Source organism: Eimeria necatrix, genomic scaffold (genome assembly GCF_000499385.1).
Source record: "Eimeria necatrix Houghton genomic scaffold, Enh_scaff73, whole genome shotgun sequence".
NCBI classification, from domain to species: domain Eukaryota; phylum Apicomplexa; class Conoidasida; order Eucoccidiorida; family Eimeriidae; genus Eimeria; species Eimeria necatrix.
The window spans coordinates 98856-116728 of record NW_013651747.1 but is presented as its reverse complement, the minus strand read 5'-3'; the positions used below and the strand labels follow the sequence as shown (position 1 = coordinate 116728).

The window sequence follows — 17873 nt, the reverse complement described above, 5'->3', positions numbered from 1 at the left end:
TATATATATATATATATATATATATATATATATATATTAATATATATGTATACATTGTATATATACATATGTGTATGTATTTATGTAGATATATATATATATATACGTGTATATGCATACATTGATTTATATGAGTTATATGGGTAAGGGAATAGATAAATAGCATATAAATAGCACATGAATAAATATTATGTATATAGTGTACATATATTTATATATGGATATGGATATAATGTATTCATAGATAGATCTAATGTACTCAAGATAGATTCCTATATGCATATAGTGAGTGTATAGACAGCAGACAGAAGTGCAGGCCAACTGTTTAGATCTCCGGGTGTACGTACACCGGAGAGGCTGGCAAAAAGAGAAAAAGAAAAGGACATTTAGTTCCCAGTGAAAACAATAAAATTAAGAATAAAATATAAAAAATATTCAAGTGTGGGCTTTTAAAAGCAAAAGGATTGATAAATCCTTTTTCTTTCGTTTCGACGAGGAAGCGGCTCTGTTTCGGGTGTACAGACACCTGGGGTGTACGTGCAGACACCTGGGAGAAGCGCAGAGCTGCAAAAGGGCCTCTGCAGCTGCCATTTAATTCGTTTTTTCCTCTTTAAATTTATTTATTTCATTTATTTTATTTCTTTTTATTATTTTTGGCACTTCTTCGCCGTTTTAACTCTTCATGCCGCTGCCCGGCTGCCCGGGGCTGCCGGGTGTACGTACACCCGAATGAACACCGACAAACATAAATGCGAATTTGAGGAAATAAATAAAAAGGAAAAGAATGGACTGAGGACAGCAAGTGCAAACAGATGGAAGTAAATAAATAATAAATAAATAATTAAATAAATAGTAAACAATAAATAAATAAATGAAATAAATAAAGTTCGAAAAAGACAAAGTCCTCTCGGCCTTGCAAAGGCCTCCTTTTGAGTTCTTTTTCGCGCGAGCAGAAAATGGAATTTATTTTTAGTTATTTCTTTTTCAGATGAAGCGTGCATTTGAAAAGAAAAGGCATTTAAACATTAATTATTATTTATTTATTTATTTGTTTATATTTCCTCGAAGACAAAACAAATTGTTTAAATAAACATTTGATTTAATTTCCGGAAATTCACAAAACGTTTAGACACTCGAAAGCATTTAAATCAAAATAAATGCTTTTCAATAATTCCACTTTTTGAACCAAATGCAAATTCATTCATCAAATCTTTTTCCATTGCATGCGCGGCCACAAAGAAGAGCAAAAGGACAAAAGCAGCAGCAGCAGCAGCAGTTGCTGCTGCTGCTGCAGCTGCTGCTGCTGCTGCTGCTGCTGCTGCTGCTGCTGCAGTTGCTGCTGCTGCTGCTGCTGCAGTTGCTGCTGCTGCTGCAGCAGCAGCAGCAGCGCCAAACAAAGGACAAAAAACCGGAAAAGAAAAGGACCAAAAAAGGGCCCTTTGAAGGAGCAGCAGCAGAATTAAAAAACAAAGAAGCTGCAAACCCTAGAAATAAATAAATAAATAAAAAGTGGAAATAAACTTCATTTATTTTATTTATTTTCTTTTCCCAACCCCCAACTGCCCGCAGCAGCAGCAGCAGCAACTTGGGCAATTCTCTTCTTCACAAATTCACAAGAAATAAAAAGAGGAAATAAACTCAAACGCAGCCAGCTCCAGATGCCTGCAGCAGCCACACAACCTAGGGTTTAGGGTTTACGGTTTAGGGTTTAGGGTTTCGCGCCTAGGGTTCAGGGTTTAGCCTCTAGGGTTTGGGGTTTCGCGCCTAGGGTTTAGGGTTTAGTCCCTAGGGTTTAGGGTTAGGGTTTGGTGCCTAGGGTTTACGGTTTGGCGAGTAGGGTCTAGGGTTTAGTCCCTAGGGTTTAGGGTTTAGCCCCTACCATCTAGGGTTTACTGCCTAGGGTTTAGGGTTTAGCGCTAGGGTTTAGAGTCTCAGCTTTAAGCTTTAGCGCCTAGGGTTTAGGGATTAGGGTTTAGAGCTGAAGGCCTCTCTTTCTTGAGGCTTTGCTGCAGCTAAGCGAGGGTTTAGGGTTTAGGGTTTAGGGTTTAGTTAATGAAGAGCAACTGCATGCAGTAAAGAAAGTTTGAAAATAAAACAAAGAGGAAATAAAAGTCAAATGAAGACTAAAGGCATTTAATGAATAATTTCATTAATTTCTTTTTTATTAAATAAATTAAATAAATTAAATTTTATAAACAAAATTAAATCAAATCAAATCAAATCGGATTAAATCAAATTAAATTAAAATCAATTTAATTAGTTAAATTAATTAAATTAATTAAATTAAATCAAATTAAATCAAATTAAATTAATTAAATTAAATTAAATTAAATTAAATTAAAAAGATTTAAAAGTACTTTGGTTCTTTTCGCTCGCCTCCCTCTCGGCGGAAAAAGTTCGAATGAAATGAATAACTTCATCTGCTGTAAACCCTAAAAACAAATAAATAAATAAACAAACAAACAAACAAATAAATAAATAAATAAATAAATGAATAAATAAATAAATAAATAAATAATAAATTAATAAATAAATAAATAATAAATTAATTAATTAGTTGTAAGTGAGAGTATTTACGAAAATAAAAAATTCGAAGCAGCTAATGCGCAATCAGCAAAACCGAAATTGGCAGTAGTGCTGTTTTAGATAAAGCAGCAGCAGCAGCAGCAGCAGCAGATGCTGCTGCTGCTGCTGCTGCAGTGCAAATAGCAGCAGCAGCGGAAGCAGCAGGAACGGCAGCAGCAGCAGCTGCTGCTGCAGCAGTCCACAACATAACGGCAGCAAAAAGCAGCGGCAGAAACAGCAGCAGCAGCTGCTGCTGCAGCAATAGGAATACCACCAGCAACGAAACCCGCTGCAGCAGCAGCAGCAACAACAGCAGCAGCAGCAGCAGCAGCAGCAGCAGCAGCAGCAATTGCTGCTAGTGTTTACCTAGGGGCTTTTGAAGCTGCACTTGGGAGAGATTCTGTTGTGGGAGAGTTTGGCCATCTGGCATTGCCGCGCAGCTGCGGCAATTGAATTCATGGACTTCGTTTGATTCGTTTGTTTCATTTATTTCATTTTTTATTTTATTTATTTTATCTATTTTATTTATTTTATCTATTTTATTTATTTTGTTTATTTTGTTTGCAAAATAATCCGCAGCAAATCCCTCCAGCAGCCTCCGCGTTTCGCCGTAGCAAAGAGCGCCGTCGAGGCGGTGCAGCGAAAGCAGCAGTTCCAGCTGCAAAAAGAAAGCAGAAAACGCCACAAAATGGAAAAAATGATTTTAAAATCAAAGACTTCAACAACAAGAACCCTAAAAGGCAAAAAAGGGAACAAAAATGAGCCAAAAATGATTAAAAATGACCAAAAAAAAGCCAGGGGGCGGAAGTTGAACGGCGCCGAGGTGTCTGTACACCTCAGCTTCCACTTCGCGAACAAAACTTTTCGCCAATTTCTCTTCTTTTGGCGCTTTTTTTCATTTTAAATTATTTAAAACGAATTTATTTATTTAATTTCAACAAATAAACTCTTATTGCCGCTTTATTGATTCCAATTTCCCGCTTTTTTCACTTTTTCTGCAAAGCCGCCAAAACCTCAACTCCGTTTCAACTTTCATCTTTCCACAGCTCATTTGCAAGCTTTAAATGCCATTTAAAAGGAAATAAAACCACTATTATTATTATTATTGTTATTATTGTTATTATTATTATTATTATTATTATTATTATTATTATTATTATTAAAGTATTATTTGTTTTTGTTTTCTTTTGGGACTTTTCTCACACAAGTCTCGGACTGCTGCTGCTGCGCTGCAGCAATTCGCGCCTCCGCCTGCCGCAGCAATTCCATTTCCTTCATTGCTGCGCATTGCGCTGAATTGGAAATGGAGAAAAGAATTTGAAATTAAAAAATAAATTCAAAATTAAAAATAAATTCAAAAAAGGGGAAACTGGAGATGAAATGAAATGCAAGCAAAAGCGAGAATCAAATTGTTGAAAATGCGCAAAAAATGAACCTTTAAAGTCAAAAAATTGTTTAATTTAAACCATTTTGTGATGAAATATAATTAAAAGAAAAATGAAATAAAGCAGAAATAAATTAAAATGAATTAAATGGGAAAACGCGAAAGTCGAGAAAAAGAGTTGCAAATGAATTAAAACAAAAAGAGACTTTCTAATTTCTTTTTCATTTATTCAAATAAAAAAGAATTAAACTTTTGAATTTTCATTTTTTATTCTTTTTAATTTATTCAAATTTAAAAATTATAATTTTTTACTTTTTATTTTTCTTTTTTCAATTTATCTCTTTTTTCCCTTCAACTCACTTCCAATGCTCAGCAGCCACGCCTCCGCTTCATTCTGCGACTGGGCCTGAAAACCCCAAACCCTAAACCCTAAACCCTAAACCCTAAACCCTAAACCCTAAACCCTAGACGCCAAACCCTAAACCCTCCTGCGCTCTGCAGCGTCATGTAGAGAACACTAAGTCCAAATTGACGGAGCTGCGAAGCAGTAAGGCTAAGCTTCTGGGGTTTAGGGTTTAGGGTTTAGGGTTTAGGGTTTGTAAGCCTACGCGCCAGTAGTAAGAGCGGCTGTCTGTCTGTACAAGAAAGCCTCTTTTGTCTTGTGGAATTTTCAGGATCTGGAATTTCAAAAAGACAAAAATAAATTAATTTAATTTAACGAATTAAATTAAATTAATTAAATTAATTAGATCAAATTAATTTAATTGATTAAATTAATTAGATTAATTAAATTAATCAAAATAAACAAAAAAGAACTGAAAGAAGCAATAAAAGACTTGAAAAGAAAAAATGAAAATAAATATATATATTAGAAGCCCAGGCCCTCGAAGATGTACTAAAGTAATTTAAATAGACTAAGTTATTTAGTTAATTAATTCATTAATTCATTAAAATAATGAACAAACTAATTAGTTAATTAATTAAAATAATAAACAAACCAATTAATTAATTAATTGAAATAATAAAAAAACTAATTAATACATTAATTCATTAAAATAATAAAAAATTAATTCGTTAATTAATTAATTTATTAATTAAAAGAGAGAAATAAAAGAAATAAATAAAAATAAATAAATAAAAAGAAATAAATAAAAAGATAAATCACCTGCACACAAGAAGACAGCGGAATGCAAGCCCACTGCTGCGGCCGCTGGGGGGCCCCCTGAAGAAAATAAAAAATAAAAATAAATAAATAAATAAATAAATAAATAAATAAATAAATAAACAAACAAAAATTAAATAAATAATCAATTAATTAATTAATTAGCTTTGTTTATTAATAAATAATTTGAAGTGGAGTTAATGAATCGGGAGACAAAAAGTGGAAAAAATAAAAAGAAATAAAATTAAATTCAAAGGATAATGAGAAATAAAATCAAAGTAATTTATTTTAAATTAAATATCTCTTTTTAAAAGAAGAGAAACATATAAAAGAAAAGAAATAAACGAAAAAAGTAAACAAAATTAAATTAAAAAAACAAAATCATGAAACAGTTATGTGAAATAAAAAAGAGAAACAAAATATGAAAAAAAAAAGAAAAAGAAAAAAAATAATAAAACAAAATAACAAACAAACCAAAACTAAAACGAAATTGGAAAAAGAAAAAAAGAAAACTTGAAGAAAAATGCGAATTAAAAATCCATTTTTGAAACTTTGAAATAAAATAAAATAAAATAAAATAACCAAATAAATAAAATAAAATAACCAAACTACGCGGGACGAAGAGCTGCATGCAAAGGAGGAGAGAACTGGAAAAAACAATTAAAGAATAAAAAGTTAAATTAAAAAAACAAAAAAATAAAATTAATTTTTTATTTTTTTAATTTTAAATCCCACTTTTGCTGCTTCTTTTGAATACCAAAACGCCTCGGGGTGAAGAGCGCACCGACGCAAATTCCAACTTGAAGCATCCTGAAATAAAAAATAAATAAATAAATAAATTATTTATTTATTTATTTGTTTATTTATTTATTTGTTTGTTTGTTTATTTATTTATTTGTTTGTTTATTTATTTATTTGTTTTATTTGATTTGCTTTTTGTTTATTCTTTTTTTCGGGTTTTTTGTGCGTTTGATGCTTCGCTTTTTATTTGAATTTCATTATTTATTTATTTATTGTCATTTATTTATTATTAGTTTATTATTTATTTATTCATTTATTTATTATTATTTATTATTTATTATTTATTTATATATTTATTTATTTATTCATTTATTTATTTATTGATTTATTAGTTATAAATTTATTTATTATTTGTTTCTCTGTTTATTTTTTTATTTTCTGTTTCGAATTAATGCAAATAAAATAAATCAAATTCACTAATCGAATTTCTGTCTTTGGGGCTTTTGGCATTAGTGGTGCATGCAAAATAAAAACAAAAAGAATAATTAATTAAAAAAGAAATTAAGTAAAACAAAAAAATTTAAAGAAATAAAAAGAAATAAAAGGACTCTAAAAAGATAATTAAAAGGACAATTGAAAGATAATTAAAAGCATAATTAAAAAGATATTAAAATTAATGAGAAAGAAATAATAAAAGCCTTCTATTTATTAAATCTTGAACAAAAGATTTTTGTCTATTTTATTCCAAATAAAAGTTTTATATCAAATAAAAACCTTTTACCCATTTTAAATGAAATAAAAGCTTTTTATTTATTTTATTTTGAATAAAACAAAAGTTTTTAAATTATTTTATTTTAAATAAAATAAAATAAATAACTTTTTTAAAATGCCAGTCTTGCCTTCGACGCCTTTTCTAAGACTCCCGACCGCAGGGCCTGTAAAAACAAATAAATAAAATAAATAAATAAATTAATTAATTTTATTTAATTTAAAAAAGATAAATAAATAATTAAATAAATCATTTAATAATTGAATTAATTAATTCAATATATTGTTCAGCTAATTAATTAATTATCCTGAAGCATTTTAAAAAGTTGTGAAAAACAACAAATCGAGAAAAGCAAATAAACAAAAAGGAGAAATTAATTTTCAGACTAACTGAAGACAAATAAATAAAATAAATAAATAAATAAATAGACAAGATAGATTGATGAAATGAATAAAACAAACAAATAAATAAATAAATAAATAAATAAATAAATAAATGATAAATGAAAAACGAATAAACGCTCAAGAAAGAGAAAACAAATGTCAACAGCAAATAAGAAATGAAGAACAAAAGTTGATGTTTCCAATTTCATTTTTATTTTTATTTATTCTTTTTTGTTTCAAAAAACAAAGTTGTGAAGTTCTTAATTCCAAATGCAAACTTATTCAGTGGGAGATGCAGAACTAATTCAAACTGCTATTTCAAAAGTTAAATTCGAGTGTACGTACACCTCAAATGTTGGGGTGTACATACACCTCAAGTGAAACAAAGGGTCCATTTGCAGCGCGTAAGGACTTAAATTGGAGTGTACATACACCTCAAACGGTCCATTTGCAGCCCATAAATACGCCAGCTCGAGTGTACATACACCTCAGATTGTGCCTTTGCAGCGCACAAATAAATGAATTGGAGTGTACATACACCTCAAATTGTGCCTTTGCAGCGCATAAATAAATGAATTGGAATGTACATACACCTCAAATTGTGCCTTTGCAGCGCACAAATAAATGAATTGGAGTGTACATACACCTCAATGAAACAAATGGTCCGGGAAAAGTCCTCACCCCAGTGTCCATACAGACCGGCGTGGGCATTTCGTCTTCCGCATTTTCTCGGTCCAGAAAAGCAGAAAGGGAATTTAGAGGCGCTGCGAAGGAACTGCCGTCCATAATGGGTTTTAAAACAAAATAAATGAAGAAAAGAATTAAAATAAACCCCTAATGCCTTTCATTCGGCGTCTGCGGCCTCCGGGGCGAGTTTTTCGGAATTTGAATATCCGGGGTGTACGTACACCGCAGCGCATGCCGCCGCCGCCGCATTCCTTCACTCTTCTTGCGCGTTATTCATTTGTTTGTTTTTGAATTATATTTAATTCGAAAACTGCGGATTTAATTCTCCTTTTGAGGCGGCGTTGAGGCTTTTTCGGGCAGTTTCCGCTTTGCTTTCCGCGGCGGCGGCTGCGCGGCGACCAGCTGTCGATACACCCCAAAAGGCCGCTCAATCTTTGCCGCTCTCCACTTCCAGACTTTCCAATCAAATTTAAAAGTTTTAATTTTTGCAAATTTGTTTTAACTTCGCCAGAAAGCACTCTTGACACGCAGAAGACCCTGGTGGCTGTGCGGAGTGCGCCAGAGTGGACAAATTGGAGTTTTTAAACGAAATCTTTGACTTATTTTCGCAATTTTGAATTCATAATTTCAGTTTTTCAATTCTTAATTCAATTTAATTCAATTTAATTCAATTTAATTCAACTTAATCGAAATTCCAAACTCAAACCCTCGCAGCGCCTCCACACAGCCAATCAGGGGCCCCTGCCTGCTGCAGCCGCTGCGCATGTGTCCTTCTGCAGCCACACAAAAGGCTTTTAATTCCAAAATTCAAATTTAAATCTTTTAATCTTTTCAAACTTTTAATTTCATTTTTTTACTCTTCTCATCCACGCGCTGTTCTCAACTCCTGCTGTACATACACCCCAGCAGCAAGCAGCACTGCGCTGTACGTACGGGGCTTGCGAGGGGCCCCTGGGGGCCCCCGGGGGCCCCCAGGGGGCCCCCTGGGGGCCCCCGGGGGCCCCTCATATATATTAAAGAGGGGCCCCTAAAGGACTTTTTACTAGTTGGGGGCCCCCAGGGATCTTCTGTTGAAAAGGCCCTTTAAAAGAGTTTTGAAGACCCATTAGGGCCCTTTTTAATTTTAAAATTCAAATTTAAATAAATTTATTTTAAACAAATCAACTCGAGGCCAATTCGCCTCCTGGCAGCTTTGCTGCAGCACGCTGCTTCTGCTGCACTGCTGCAGCAGCAAAATAAAACGCATTGGGCCCCTGGGGGCCCCCCAAGGGGGCCCCAGGGGCCCCTGGGGGCTCCCAAGAAGCCCCCTTCTTGGGGGCCCCCCTGGGGCCCCTGGGGGCCCCCAAGGGGGCCCTCTAGGGTTTAAAAATTGGCCTTAATGGAACCTGAGGGGCTCTTTAAGGAGCTCTTTACCTTATCCAAATCTGGGGGGCCCCCAGGGGCCCCTCATGAAATCCTTATGAGCTCCACAGCCCCCAAGGGGCCCCCGGGGGCCCCTACGGGGGGCCCCTACGGGGGCCCCCCTAGGGGACACCGTAGGGGCCCCAGGGGGGCCCCCCTAGGGGACCCCTGGGGGCCCCTAAGGAGGCCCCTACGGGGACCTTTAAGGGGGCCCCTAAGGGGGCCCCCAGGGGGGCCCTTGAGGAGGCCCCTACGGGGGCCCCTAGGGGGCCCCTAGGGGGCCCCTAGGGGGCCCCTGAGGCCTCTTGGGGTTTTCTTTGGGAGGCAGATATGGGGGTTTTCTTTTAAATTATATTTGAAGCACTTTTTGCTTCTTGAGCCACTTACTAATCAACTTACTGTTGTTGGTGCTGCCGTGCTGCTGCTGCTGCTGCTGCTGCTGCTGCTGCTGCTGTGCTGCTGCTGCTGCTGGGCAGCTGCTGCTGCTTGATGCAGCGAAATTTGCTGCAGACCCGTAAAGGAGGGATTTGGAGTGTATGGGTCTTTTAAAAGGGTTTTTAATTCTTTTGAAAAGTTAATTAATTCTTCATCTTTAGTTTCATTAAAAGTGAAATTATAATAATTGCTTTTGTCCTTTTTGCTTCCGCCTTTGCTGCTTTTGCTGCTGCGCGGCTCCCCCACGGAGGCCTCTGCAATGAGCGCCTCCAGCGAGCTGCTGCTGCTGCTGCTGCTGCTGCTGCTGCTGCTGCTGCTGCTGCTGCTGCTGTGGCTCTTTAGGGATTTTTCCCAACTCTTTATCTTTTCCTTTTCTTCACTTTCCTCACTAGAACCACTTCCCGTAGCCCCACTACTACCGCTGCTGCTGCTGCTGCTGCCGCTGCTGCTGCTGCTGCTGCTGCTGCTGCTGCTGCTGCTGCTGCTGCTGCTGCGGGGCTGGACGAGGGTGTTGCCTTCGAAGAGCAGGACTTCTGCAGCAACAGCAACTCTTTCAATTGCAATTTCGTTGAGGCCCCTCAAGACTTTTCCAAAACCTTTTTCTCCCCAAGAGGGGCCCCAAGAGTTTCGAATTTTCCAAAAGGGTATCCAGAGGGGCCCCTCCCGCTCCCAACCCCACCCCACCACCACCACTGCGTGGTCCACCTGCAGCAGCAGCAGCAGCAGCAGCAGCAGCAGCAGGGGGGCAGCAGCAGCAGCAGAAGCAGGGATAGCAAATGAGTGTCGGCGGTCGGAAGAATTAGTTGTTTGCGTGCGTGTCTTGCAGCAGCAGCTGCCGCTGCAGCAACAGTAGCAGCAGCAGCAGCAGCAGCAACAGTAGCAGCAGCAGCAGCAGCAGCTGCTGCTGCAGCAGCAGCAAGTAAGTGCATCGGACGCAGCTGCTTTCTCGCATGCAGCGAGGGGGCAAAAGAAGGAAAGAACTAAAAAGCCTCAAAGTAGAAAACAAGAATTTAAGCTTGAAGTTAATTTAAATTTTAATTTTAATTTTAAACTAAAATTAATTTAAAATTAAAATTAAAACAAAAAACACTCGCCTTTTCCCAAGTCCAGTTTTTGCCCTTTTGCCGAATGCTGGTGTAAGGCTCTTTGAACACTCCCCCACGGTAAGAAGAGAAAGAAGCTGAGAAGCAAAAAGGTCGAAAATGGATCGCAAAAAAGTGGAAAATAGTTCAAAATATCGAAAATAAATCAAAAATAAGCCAAAGAAGTGTCCAAAAATCAAAAATGGAGAAGTTAAAGCGAAAGAAAAAACAAAAAATGAAAAAAAATGAAAAAAACTGAAAATCCAGTATCCAGTCAATACTCTCCGGTGTACGTACACCGCAGCGCTGTCAACTGCGCCTTTCAAATTCCTTGCAAATTTCGCCATTTTTATTTTTGAATAAATAATTATTCAATTATTATTTGATTATTTATCATTATTTGTGTTTTTAGAAGAAAAAAAACAGCAGAAAGAAGCAAAAGGTTCATTTTTCGCAAAAAGCCACTTTTGACGCCAATTCCGAAGTTTCAAAAAGCACTTTGAATCTGCCTTGAATCCTTGCATTTATTTCTGTAATTTTTGTTCGTTTTCATTTACATTTATTTGCATTTATTTGCATTTGCATTTATATTCGCATTTACTTTTGTATTCGCATTCAAAAACAAATTCACATTTCCAGAGCAGCCTTGCATGCGCATGCACCCGCAAATAAATAAAATGGCGCTTCTGTCTTTTTCCACTTTCAAAGACTTGTAATTTATTTGCATTTAATTATCTCCATTTTCATAAACACTTATACGACATCATTCTTTCCTGTTCCCACTTGCATGCAACTTGCATGCAACTGCATGCAACTGCATGCATGCATGCATGCATGCATGCATGCATGCATGCATGCATGCATGCATGCATGCATGCATGCAACTGCATGCATGCATTGGAAGTTGGCTCACGTGGGGGTTCAATGGAGACTGCGAGGGGCCCCTTGAGCCAAATTTCGCGCTGCATCTGCGCAGCAGAAGAGGCCCCGAAGGGGCCCCCAACATAATACCATTTGGAAACTTTTATTTTTTTTTCACAAGACTTCGGAAGGCCCAAGTGGGGGGGGGGCCCCCCGCAGCCATAGACTGCAGCGCCGAGTTGGCCGCCCAGGTCGTGGCACTGCTGCAGCAGCAGCGGGAGCTGGGGGGCCCCCCGCTGCGTCGCAGCCAAAAGTTCAAATCAAGTTTTCTTTTTTTTTCTTTTCTTTTGGGGTTTTGTTCTTTCTTTTCGAGACAGGGAAAGGGAGAAGGAGTTGGGAGGCGAAAGGCGGAAAACGGCAGCTCCTGAGGCCGCCTGGAAGGCTAGGGTTTAGGGTTTAGGGTTTAGGGTTTAGGGTTTGGGGTTTAGGGGCGAGGGTTCGGGGTTTAGCGACGGGGGCGGGTGGTGAGGGTCTAGGGTTTAGCCGCGAGGGTTGGGTTCAGAGGCAAGGGTTTAGGGTTTACGGTTTAGGGTTTGAAGGCGAGGGCTTAGGGTTTAGGGTTTAGGGTTTAGGGTTTAGGGTTTAGGGTTTGGAGGCGAACGGGGAGCTGCCGCTTGCAGCGGAAAAAAGAGCGCAGGCTCCTCCACTCTGCGCACGCAGCTCCTAGGGTTTAGGGTTTAGGGTTTAGGGTTTAGGGTTTAGGGTTTACGGTTTGAGTTAGGGTTTTGTTGTAGTCTTCTAAACACTCTTGACTTCTAAACCCTTCTTCGCTGCCAAACTTCAAAGCCAAAAAAACATAACCCCCGGAGCAGCCCTGGTTGTACACATTGCATGCAGTGCCCTGAAAACAAATAACAAATAAATAAATAAATAAATAAATAAATAAATAAATAAATAAATAAATAAATAATAAATAATAAATAAATAAATAAATAAATAAATAAATAAATGTAATATTAAGGCAGGAGCAGCGGTGAAGTTGCTGCAGCGCCGTGGGGTGTACAGACACCTGGGGCACTGCAGCAGCTTGCTGCAGCAGCTTGCTGCAGCAAGTTACTGCAGCAGCACTTTGCTGCTGCCGGCAGCTAGCTGTGAAGGACTTCAGGCTGCTGCGGCTAGCTTTGGTTAGCTAGCTGTGGCTAGCTAGCTGTGGCTAGCTAGCCACAGCTAGCTGGCCACAGCTAGCTAGCAGGGTGGCTGGCTAGGTGTAGCTAGCTGTGGCTAGCGGTAGCTGGCTGTCGCTAGACGTAGCTAGCTACAGCGAGCTGTAGCAGGCTACAGCTAGCTATGGCTTGCTGTAGCTAGCTGTGGTTAGCTATAGCTAGCTGTAGCTAGCTTCACCTAACTGTGGTTAGCTATAGCTAGCTGTGGCTAGCTGTGGCTAGCTGTAGCTAGCTGTAGCTAGCTGTAACTAGCTTTGGCTAGCTACCTGTAGCTAGCTGCAGCTAGCTGCAGCTAGCTGTGGCTGGCTAGGTGTAGCTAGCTGTGGCCAGCTGCAGCTAGCTGTGGCTGGCTAGGTGTAGCTAGCTGTGGCCAGCTGCAGCTAGCTGTGGCTGGCTGTGGCTAGCTGTGGCTAGCTGTAGCTAGCTGTAGCTAGCTGTAGCTAGCTGTAGCTAGCTGCTGCTTACTTGAAGAGCATTGACGTGGACCTTTCCAAAGATGTCATCATGTTGGGCGTAGCGAATCCAAAGCCTGATAAAACAAACATACAAAACATCCTGCTGCTGCTGCTGCTGCTGCTGCTGCTGCTGTTGCTGCTGCTGCTGCTGCTGCTGCTGCGCTGGTTTTTTCTGCAGCTGCAGCAACGCCGCGCCTCCGCCGTTTTCTCCATTAAATACAAATTAATTGATTGAATTATTATTTACTTATTTATTTATTTATTTATTTATTTATTTATTTATTTATTTATTTGTTTATTTATTTTACCTTGAAGTCAAAACAGTGCTGCTTGTTATGGCATAACAAGAGCCGCAGTCGCCCTGATCTGGAGCCGAGGGAACTGCGCTTTGCCTCCGCCCCAGCTGCAGCAAACCCTAAACCCTAAACCCTAAACCCTAAACCCTAAACCCTAAACACTAAACCCCACACCCTAAACCGTAAACCCCGTAAACCCTAGCCCCCTAAACCCGCAGCCCTCAACCCTAAACCCTAAACCCTCAAACCTAAACCCTAAACCCTCAAACCTAAACCCTAAACCCTAAACCCTAAAGTGGCACAGGAGCACTGGCAGGTGCTTGGCTGCAGCAACAGATGGCCATGCATATGTAAATATGAAATAAATATAATTACCAATTAAATATAAATATAATCACGAAATAAATATAAGTATAAATATAAGTATAAGTATAAATATATATATAAGTATAAATATAAGTATAAATATAAATATAAATGTAAATATAAATATAAATATAAATATAAATATAAATATAAATATAAATATAAATATAAATATAAATATAAATGTAAATAGAAAAAAATACTCTTAAAAATAATTGTGATGAAAATAAAAAGCATAAAGGCAGCAGCGCCAAACTGGAATGAAATAACACAAGTAAAAACAAATCATGGAATAAATAAAAGTAAATAAATTTAATTAATTAATTAATTAATTAATTAATTAATTAATTAATTAATCGATTGATTAATTAATTAATTAAATCAAAAAATAAATAATTAAAATAAATAAGAATAAAAACCACCCACTAAGGAAGAAAACGCGAAAGAACTTTTTGATTTCAAACCCCTCAAAACAAAACTATTTCAATTTCAAATCATTTAAAACAAAAACCCTTTTATAAAAACTTAATTTTAATTTTAAAATTATTAATTTTAATTTTAAAATTATTTTTTATTATTCTAACCCGCATAAAAACGTGATCTGGATTTGTCCAATCAAAGTCTGAAATATATTTCCAAGGGGCCTCTTCTTCTTCTGCAGTGCCTCTGGGGGCCCCCCCGGGGGGCCCCCCCGGGGGGCCCCCCAGGGGGCCCCCCAAGGGGGGCCCCCCTGGGGGCCCCCCGGGGGGCCCCAAGGAAGCCATTAGCTCTGCTAGCTTCCGCAGACGGCGGCCTCGAAACACTATAGTGTTGGAAGGCTCCTTGCCTGCAGCCGCAACAAGGGTTTAGGGTTTAGGGTTTGAGGTTTAGGGTTTAGGGTTTAGGGTTTAGGGTTTAGCGTTTAGAGTTTAGGGTTTGGGGGGGTCTGGCTGCGGGAAGCAGGCCCTTCCCCGCTGCGTCCGGGCGCACCAGGTCCCAGGGTCCCCAACTAGGGTTTAGACCAGCGCCTAGGGTTTAGGGTTTAGGGTTTAGGGTTTAGGGTTTAGGGTTTCACCCTGCTGCCGCTGCGGCCTCACAGCCACTTTCAAAATATCCGGCACTCGGGGCCTCGGTAACCACTGCAGGTCCACTGGACTCTTTCGAATTGTTGGTACCCAATTTGTGGGTCTCTCCAGGGCCTCTCCCACCTTCGTTGCCCACCAGCACCACCTTTGGGGGCCCCCCTGCAGGGGCCCCCTGGGGGCCCCCCTCAGGTGTGCGTGATTGGTCCGCTGGGGCTAGAGAGTCTGCTGCAGCAAGAAAACCGCAGAGGTAAAGTTTTGCCTGCTGCTGCTGCTGCTGCTGCTGCTGCTGCTGCTGTGGCAGACTGCTAGCCAAAAGATAAGAAGAAGTGGAAAGGTAAATGGATGGAGGGCAGAAGCAGCAAGACAAATGACAAAAGCATTTAGCAGCAGCAGCGGCAAAAGCAGCAGCAGCAGCAGCAGCAGCATTATCAAACTCGTGAGGGTGCAGCAGCAGCAGCAGCAGCAGCAGCAGCAGCGGCAGCTGCGTCTTCATCATTATTAGGTGCATCATCGGCAGCACCAGCTGCAGCATCATCAGGCGCACACCATCATCACCATCAGCAGCAGCAGCAGCAACAGCAGCAGCAGCAGCAGCAGCAGCAGCAGCAGCAGCAGCAGCAGCAGCAGCAGCAAACGCGTGTGTGTCACTTTGCTGCTGCTCGGGGTCTTCTGTTGCGTGGGCCCAGCCAACCATAAGAGTGTGGCAAAAGCTGCTGGAGAGTTTTGGATTATCTTTTTGAATTTCATATTTGAAAAAAGAAAAATAAACTATTTCTCGAACCCCCTGCTGCTGCTGCTGCTGCTGCTGCTGCTGCTGCTGCTGCTGCTGCTGCTGCGGGAGCTGCAGCTGCAGCTGCAGCCCCTCGTCGTAGACCATGGTCCAGTGGCCCACTGCTCCATTTGCTGCTGCTGCAGTAAAGTCTTCTTTTAATTTTATTTTAAACTTTTTTGTCTCTTTGAAGTTCTCAGACACTTTTGGCGGACTCAAGGGGCCTGCAGACACACACACAACCTGCTGCTGCTGCTGCTGCTGCTGCTGCTGCTGCTGCTGCTGCTGCTGCAGCGGCGCGGGGTAACGGGGGAAAGCGAGCCGCAGAAACAGCAGCACACGGAAAGGCAGCAGCAGCAACAGGAGAAGCAGAAGGGCCAGCAGCAGCAACAGCAGCAACAGTGCTGCAGCAGCAGCAGCAGCAGCAGCAGCACCAGCGGCAGGATGGGGAGGCGAGCAGCAGGATGAGCAGCAGCAGCAGCAACAAAACCAGCAACGGCGCCAGTAGCAGCAGCGCGAGCTGCAGGATCAGCAGCAGCACCACCACCAGCATCAGCAGCAGCAGCAGCAGCAGCACCAAAAGCAGCAGCAGTACAGCAGCAGCAGCAAAACCAGCATCACCATCATAGGCAGCAGCAGCAAAAGCAGCAGCACCTTCAGCAGCACCACAAGCAGCAGCAGCAGCACAACCAGCGCCATCAGCAGCATCAGAACTACCACCACTAGCAGCAGCAGTTGCAGCAGCAGCAGCAGCAGCAGCAGCACTTGCACCACCACCATCACCGCCAACAGCACCATCAGCAGCAGCACCAGCAGCATAAACAGCATCAGCAGCAGCAGCAGCAGCAGCAGCAGCAGACCGTGGGAGCCGAGCCTGTCGGGCGTGAAGTGTCCGCAAAAAGGGTCTTGCTGCTGCTGCTGCTGCTGCTGCTGCTGCTGCTGCTGCTGCTGCCCCTCGAGATGCCTACAGGGCTGCCAGAGGCCCTCGTGGATTTCCCACTCCCCCACCACATGCCGGGCCAGGCAGTGCGGGGGGAGGTCTGCTGCTGCTGCTGCTTGAGCCCCCGGGTCTTTAAGAAATGCAAAAGAGGGGCGAGAGGATTTAAAAGATGAAAAGAAGAAAGGCGGAAGCTGGAGAGAAGAAAGTGCTGCTGCATTCTGGGGGCAGCAGCAGCAGCAGGTGTGCCTTTGCGGCTGCTGCTGCGCTGCGCTGCGCTGTCTACGCGGAAAAGGGCTTATTTTTCGCGCTTTTGTCGAATAAATTAATTAAATATAATTAAAATGTTAAATTTAAATCCAATTTGAAGACTTTTGACGCAGAAAAGCCTCCGAAAGGGCCCCAAAGCCCGCAGCCCCCCCGAGGTCCCTCCGGCCAGCGCTCGCCGGGCGATCGGCGTCCCCAGCGGCCCTTTTTCCCCTTTTTTCCGGTTTTTTTCGCAGTTTTTAATTCTAATTAAACTCAAATAATTAAAATAATTAAAACTAAACAAAAAATGAGCCTTTTACGCCAAATTTCAAGCTCAAACGGCCCCAGGGGGCCCCGAACCACTGGCCTCGCCGCCCGCAGTCGGCAGCGGGGCAGCAGCTGCAGCAGCTGCAGCAGCAGCCCACGGGTTCTTAAGAACTCCGACCCCTTTTTTATAAACCCTTTCAACCAAAAGGACCAATTTAACCTTTTGGATCCTCTATTCGCTGATTTAGGGTTTAGGGTTTAGGGTTTGGGGTCTGGGCAGCAAGCCCCGCCGAGTCCTCGCCGCAGCAGTGGTCAAGTGGAAGAAACGGAAAAAAGGAAAAAAGAACTAATTCGCATTCAAATCTCATTTCATTTGTTTCTAAAATCAATTTTAATTTTATTTTAGTTTTTATTTTTTGTTTTTATTTTTATTTTTATTTTCTTTTCGTTTCATTTCGGCGCCGGCGCGCAGTCGCCAGCAGTACGTACACCTCAGCAGCCTCGAGCTGAATAAATCAAGAACTTCTTTTCAGCAATTCAAAAAGTCCTTTTGTCTCTTTCAGCCTCACAACCCTAAACCCTAAACCCTAAACCCTAAACCCTAAACCCTAAACCCTAAGCCCTGTAAGAGTTGCCGTTTTCGGGTGTACGTACAGCTGCCGCCGGGGGTCTCGGAGGCCCCCGCCAAACCCCAAACCCCAATTCTGTGTTTCCAAGGGTTTAGGGTTTAGGGTTTGGAGATTAGGGTTTAGGGTTTAGGGTTTAGAGTGCAGCGGC

General features: G+C 40.8%; 2 protein-coding genes across 2 annotated transcripts in view; both read right to left on the bottom strand.

Moving 5' to 3' along the window:
• Positions 1-3732: 3732 nt before the first annotated feature.
• On the bottom strand, positions 3733-7790 carry ENH_00073800 (hypothetical protein, conserved; the record flags this gene model as incomplete). The annotated part of the gene is made up of 5 exons (XM_013577606.1): positions 3733-3857; positions 4310-4355; positions 4558-4626; positions 6773-6787; positions 7686-7790. 5 exons carry the CDS (start codon positions 7788-7790, stop codon positions 3733-3735), a joined length of 360 nt encoding a protein of 119 aa, XP_013433060.1.
• Positions 7791-9482: 1692 nt separating this feature from the next.
• The window catches only part of ENH_00073790 (cathepsin C2 (TgCPC2), putative), a gene marked incomplete at both ends in the record, with an annotated part of 15295 nt that continues 6904 nt past the window's right edge, over positions 9483-17873 (bottom strand). The window contains 6 exons of the mRNA XM_013577605.1: positions 9483-10232; positions 13159-13222; positions 13457-13551; positions 14395-14636; positions 14887-15867; positions 16504-16713. Of these exons, the coding sequence (XP_013433059.1) occupies positions 9483-10232; positions 13159-13222; positions 13457-13551; positions 14395-14636; positions 14887-15867; positions 16504-16713 (2342 nt within the window). The remainder of the gene's footprint in view (positions 10233-13158; positions 13223-13456; positions 13552-14394; positions 14637-14886; positions 15868-16503; positions 16714-17873) is intronic.